The sequence below is a fragment of the Camelina sativa genome, unplaced genomic scaffold, assembly GCF_000633955.1.
Source record: "Camelina sativa cultivar DH55 unplaced genomic scaffold, Cs unpScaffold00456, whole genome shotgun sequence".
NCBI lineage: Eukaryota > Viridiplantae > Streptophyta > Magnoliopsida > Brassicales > Brassicaceae > Camelina > Camelina sativa.
In genome coordinates, this window is record NW_010921702.1 from 25655 (window position 1) to 32476 (window position 6822).

At 45.7% G+C, this 6822-nt stretch overlaps 1 protein-coding gene across 1 annotated transcript; it reads right to left on the minus strand.

The window, feature by feature from the left end:
• Positions 1–2219: 2219 nt before the first annotated feature.
• LOC104773120 lies at positions 2220–4976 on the minus strand. The gene is made up of 3 exons (XM_010497668.1): positions 4132–4976; positions 3536–4053; positions 2220–3433 (listed from the first exon to the last, which is right to left on the minus strand). Exons 1-3 carry the CDS (start codon positions 4974–4976, stop codon positions 2220–2222), a joined length of 2577 nt encoding a protein of 858 aa, XP_010495970.1.
• Positions 4977–6822: the final 1846 nt, after the last annotated feature.

Here is a 6822-nt window from a genome sequence, read left to right on the forward strand (position 1 = left end):
TCCCGAATTCCATAGGGTTCTGACGGTCCTGCCTCATCTTCTTCAGCGAACAACTGAGGATACTTGGCACGCATCCTATCCTCATCTTCCCATGTGGTGACCTTACGGTTCTATTTTCCCCAAAATACTTGGATTTGAGGAATGCTCCGGTTCTACAACTTTCGGGTTCTTCTTTGTCCTATTCCAAATGGTCCTTCGGGGTAGGTTAGGTTTGACTCCAACTCCTCGATAGGCTCTGGCACAATCATTCTAGGATCTGGCATATGCTTCCGTAGTTGTGAAACGTGGAAGACTTTATGCAATCGCATAACCTCGGGCATTGATAACCGATAGGCTACCTCGCCAACTCTTTTCTCAATCCGGTACGGTCCGATAAACCTTACCGCAAGCTTTCCCACTTTGCCAAAACGATCCTTTCCTTTTTGTGGTGCAACCTTCAAATACACCATATCTCCAACTTCAAACTCCACTTCTCGCCTCTTCCGGTCTGCGTACTTCTTCTGGCGATCTTGAGCATTCTTTATGCTCTCTCGGATAAACTTGATCTTCTCTGTTGTTTCATCAATCAACTTGTGATTGAAACTTGTCCGTTCTCCAACTTCCGTCCAACATAAAGGCGTTCTACACGGCCTTCCGTACATGGCTTCAAATGGCGACATGCTGGTGCTCGAGTGATAACTGTTGTTATACGCGAACTCCACCAATGACAAATTCTTCTCCTAATCTGATGACCATTCTAGCGCACATAGTCGGATCATGTCCTCTATGGTTCGAATAGTTCTCTTAGTCTGTCCGTCAGTCTCTGGGTGAAATGAGGTGCTCATATGAACATCTGTTCCCAACGCCCTATGTAAATCTTGCCAGAATATTGACGCGAACTTCGGGTTGCGATCAGAGACAATGTTTGCTGGCACTCCATGAAGCTTCAAAATCTCGTCTATATACTTCTCTGCCAAGACTGGCGCTTGATCCGTGCTTCTTACTGGAACCAAACGGGCTACTTTGGTTAAACGATCAACCACTACCCATACTGCGTCATTGATTCTCCCTTTTCTTATAGGTAGACCGGTAATGAAATCCATAGAGATAGAGTCCCATTTCCAAGTCGGTATGGGCAAGTTGCGAAGCAATCCTGCTGGCACTTGATGCTCTACCTTGATTCGTTGACATGAATCACATTGGCTTACCCATTTTGCTACTGCTCTCTTCAGTCCAGGCCAATGATAATACCTACGCACATCTTTGTACATCTTGGTGCTCCCCGGATGTATACTCAATGCTGAGCTATGAGCGGCTCCTAATATCTCTTCTCGTAGTCCGTTCCTGTCAGGTACGGTTACTCTCCCATTGAGAAGTAAAGTGTCATCATCCGCCAGATGATAACCACTAGCATTCGGTCCTTCCGAACTTTTCAACTCTTCGATGATCTTCTTCAAGTTCTCGTCCTTGGGTTGTTCTTCATGAATTCGACGTAACAGGCTCACTTGAGTTACGTCTTGTAAACCCAACGGCTCACTAGATTCTCCCTCTAAGGCTAAAAGTCTTACCTTCTTCAATTCCTCAGCTAAAGACTCCACGTCCTTCTCGACATCAACTTGTGCTTTTCTTCGGTTTAGCGCATCTGCTACTACATTCGCTTTGCCTGGGTGATACTGAATCTTCAAATCGTAGTCGGCTACGAACTCCATCCATCTCCACAGGCGCAAATTAAGATCTGGTTGCGTGGACAAGTATTTAAGACTTTGGAGGTCCGTAAATACCTGGACAGCTTCTCCATACAAATACGATCTCTATATTCTCAATGCAAACGCCACGGCTGCCATCTCCAGGTCATGTGTGGGGTAATTCTCTTCATGCTTCCTTAACTGTCTAGATGCATAGGCAATCACCCTATCTCCTTGCATCAACACACATCCAACTCCAACTCTTGATGCGTCTGTAAACACAGAATATGGTTTGTTTGGCTCGGGTAGGGCTAACACTGGTGCTAATGTCAGTGCTCCCTTTAACTTCCTGAAAGCTTCTTTTACCTCCTCGCTCCAAATAAAAGGTACTCCTTTCCAGGTAAGCCGTGTCAACGGTTTCGCGATGGACGAAAACCCCTTTACAAACTTTCGGTAATAGCCTGCAAGGCCTAAGAAACTCCTTACTTCTGACGCGGTCGTTGGCTTCGTCCAATCCTGTATCGCGGCGATCTTTTCTGGGTCGGCGGACACACCTTACTCCAAAACTCGGTGTCCTAGAAATCCAAGTTCCCTTTGCCAAAAGTTGCACTTGCTAAACTTCGTAAATAGCTTCATTTCCCTTAGCCTCTCCAAAACCTTCTTCAGATGCTCCGCGTGCTCCTCCGCACTACGCGAATATATCAGGATGTCATCGATGAATATTATCACGAACCGATCCAGGTAATCCTGAAAAACTTCATTCATCAATCGCATGAATGCCGCCGGTGCATTGGTAAGTCCAAACGGCATTACCACGAACTCATACTGGCCATATCTCGTTTGGAACGCCGTCTTCATCACATCTTGTTCCGCAATTGAGATTTGATGATAGCCGGAGGCTAAATCAATCTTTGAAAACCAACTTGCTCCTCTTAGCTGGTCTAACAGCTCATCGATCCTTGGCAAAGGATACTTGTCCTTTATAGTTATGTTATTGATACCTCGGTAATCAATACATAACCGCATGCTTCCGTCTTTTTTCTTGACGAACAACACTGGGGCTCCCCATGGCGACGAACTTGGTCGTATAAAACCCTTCTCCAACAAGTCCTCTAACTGAGACTTGAGTTCAGCCAACTCGGCTGGTGCCATGCGATACGGTGCCTTAGCAATTGGGGTAGCTCCGGGCTCCAAATTTATGGTAAAAGGATGGCTCCTTGGTGGAGGCAATCCTTCCAATGGCCTAAACACGTCCTCAAAGTCCTTGACTATGGCAATGTCCTCAAATTCCATGCATTCCTTGTTATCTCCTCCCATGGCGGTCAGAGTGACTAAATACACTTCATCCTCTTCAATCGATCTTCCAATTCTTGCTGTTGATGCGAAGTATGCCGTTTTACTTGGGCTGATCCCATTGAAAACTAGAGGGGTCCTCCCTCCATTTTCAAATATAACTCTGCTCCTGCTGCAGTCTATATGGGCTTGGTGTTCCGATAACCAATCCATTCCCAAAATAGCATCGAACCTATCCAATGGGATCACCAACAGATTTACCGGGAGGTTCGTATTTTGCAAGACTATCGACACTTCCTTGACCCATCTTCTTGTCTTCAGCGGTGGTTGATTACCAGCAGTGTAGACGTTGATGTTCACCTCTTCCTCCTCACACAAGTCTCCAAACTTGTCAACCACTTCGGGAGTCACAAAACTATTGGACGCTCCCGAATCGAACAGTACATGTGTGGGGTTACCACCAACAAGTAATGTTCCTAAACGCAAAGCAAATATAATAAAATGCAATGCTAAAACTAACCACGCAAAACACACAAACAATCACTAACAATCACAAGAGAGTTAGAATCCAATCAAACCTGTTATAGGGCCCTTCGCAGCCTGTGGAGGTTTGGGTGGCTCTACTCCTAAAGCAAAAACATTTGCTGGGATTGCTTGCTTCTTTGCTGGGGGTTCCTTCACTTGGTTCGCTGTCTGGGCACAGTTCACAGTTTGGGCGTTCGGTTTGGCCGGCTTCGACGGACATGAGTTCGCATAGTGTCCTAACTCGACATAGTAGAAACACGTGACGGTCGACAGATTGTTACCCTTCGTTTCCTCAACAGTCGGACAAGCGCGAGCGAAATGCCCAACTTGCCCGCACACATAGCATCCTCTCGGATCCATGTTGCTCACATTACGACCTCCTTGGCTAACATTCATCTTATTCTTTCCGCGGCCTGCGCCCCAATTCCGTCCTGCCACTTGATTCACCTTTCGGGTGTTCACAATCTTAGTCTGCTGGACTGATTCCTTCTTTTTCTCCCGAGCTGCAATCTCCTTCTCTATCTCGATAGCTTCCTCAACACTCACAGCTCTCTCTTCCACTTCCGCAACACTGCGGTAGGTCACAGCGTGTAACCTTCAATTAATAACTGGCCTGAGTCCGTTAAAGAATCTCCGGGCCATTGCTAACTCGTCATCATTTCCTTGGTACAGATACCTCCGAAGTCTTGTAAAAATCCTCCCATATGCTCGAACGGTCATTTCACCTTGTTCTAGTTGCAAAAACTGATTCTCCAACCGGTCGCGTGACTCTGGTGGAAAGTACTTCACCTCGAACTCTTTCTTAAAAATTCCCCACGTTATCGTCTGGAACCGGTAACGAGAAACTACGGTATCCCACCATGCACGAGCATCTTCTTCCAAGAAATTAACTGCTACTAGTCTCCTAAGCTCCTCTGGACACCTTGTCATCTCGAAATTATTCTCCAGGTCTTTTATCCACGCGTCTGCTAATACCACATTCGGGTCTCCTTTGAATTTACGAAATCCTAAGTTTCGCAACAACATCACTCGTTTTAGAAACTGGTCGGACGGATCTTCTGCTGCACGGTTTGCTTGGTCCTGCTGCTGTTGCTGGATCATATGGTTCAAGAGGTCTTGGACCATCTTAAGTGTCTGCTGGGTCTCCGGCACATTCTGCTCACTCGGTCCTTCTCCATGCGCTTGGTCTCCCCTCGGCATGTTCTGAGTTGGATAGGTGGCGTACGGTCCAAACGGTGAAAACCCTGGCGGGTACATACTCTCCGGTGTACTAAAACGATTTGAACCCGCTGGTGTGTATCTTGGCGTCGCGCCAGGTACATACCACTCCGGCATAACCATGTCCGGCCCATACATGTCTGGGAACGACTCTTCCCTTTGCGCATCATCAAACTGCGAACCCCATTCCTCTGGACCAAACTGCTGACTTGAACCCCTCTCTGTGTCCGGCGAACGATACGTCGACCTAGATCTTTCGGATCCTTGATGAGACATCTACATCCACGATCAACAAAAGGGTTTACTTAATCCCATCTAACCCTAAGTGATGAACGATCCGGATTATCCTAAGTGTCTATTACGACCATTTGACTCGATAAATCATTTGAAAATGCGAGTCCAATACAGCATCATAACCATGCTCTGATACCACAGTTGTAACGCCCCCGAACCGCACTATGACCACCCAGGCCATCGGACGGCACCGCGGCGCTACTATGGGAACGTTCGTCAAAGGTCCAGTCAAGTGCTAGAACAAATCAGGCCCTTCGATCAGTCCCTCGGCGAGGTTCCAGACCACACGGCCCACCCTTAAGGCTTTGCAACCCTACAGACACGCCGTGTGTTGAGCCAACTCGGACTAAGTCTATATCAGTACGACATCGCTCGATTTAAAGAAAAATCCGAATGCATTAAACTTAAAACAGTAACTACAACCGAGTACACATAAAAGTTCACAAGGCATAGAGCAAAGTTTGGTTCGCAAATAAACATACTTTTATTTTACAATAGACACCAAAAAGAAAACTACTCCGGAGTCCTATCGTTCACCACGCCCTCTAGTCCCCTCTAGGGTTACCTGCAGAACAACAATATTATCATAAGTAATCTAAGATTACTTAGTGAGCTCAAGATTCCTGCAGAGAAATAAATCCCAAACCCCAATTCCCCATTAACAATCAACATGCACGCAAATACAACAACATGCGAACATAAACAAGCAACATGCAAGCATAGATAAACAACATGCAGGCATAAGCGATTAACAAGCAAGCAAGCAAAACTACTCAACAACCATCAGAGATTACATGCGGAAGCTATCAAGCTAACAGAAATCACTCTACCAATAAACGCAACTACATGCAACCATAAGCAACAACATGCAACAACATGCAACAACATGCAACAGTATAACTTGAAATAAAACATCAGTTTTATTTGGGCCCGGTATGCATCCCTCTTCCCCAAACCCCTCATGAATTCTCCAAGTCGCCACCACAAAGGCAAGCGTTTGGATATCAACCAAAATTACACCGTCGTGTAGATAGCCTCGGCCAGGGTTGCGAGCCCAGTAACCTCCGAGCTCTTCATGACCAACCCTGCACACACACAAACATGGGTTTCATGTCGCGGCTGCATGTGGCACGGAATGGGAAGGATAGCAATACCAAATCTTACAACGCGTAGCTAGAATTTCTCGCGGACTAGAACGCTTTAAGATCTCACCAAAGTTTATACTTGAGTTTATACGGTTTTTAAACCCATAATCTTACAAGTATCTCAACCAAAACTCGCCTTTGTTACTAGATCATTTTGATCTAATAACTAGCACAACCTCACCGCGCATGCATTTAAACAAGAAAACATAAAAGAACTTCAAGTAAATGCATCTACATGCAATATGCATAACCGCGCACTAGATGGATATTTTTAACTCTCCATCTAAGCCGATGCAAATATGTGCCTGAACTCATAGTAAACCGTCAACGAATGATCTCCTTTGTTGAAGCTCTTCTGCAGCAACTCGGATCTCTCCTTCGGTTAGAGTCGATTTCCTTATCGATCTAACGTTGATGGTCGTTGGTCGATAGTCTTCTCTTGCACCTTCTTCTTTCCCTCTCAACACCTTCTTCTTTCTCTCGCAACACTCACTCTTTTCATCTTTCTCTCTCAAACTCTCTCAACTTACCCCTTCTTTCTTTGTGAGAAAATGAGAGGAATGAGAGCTTATTTATAGAGTGAATTGGCTGTGGAGGCAACCAATGAGAGTCACATGCACTCTCCTCATTAGTGTGTATTAGAGCAATACTCAACACTTGGAAGAATCTTGATTAGCCACCTT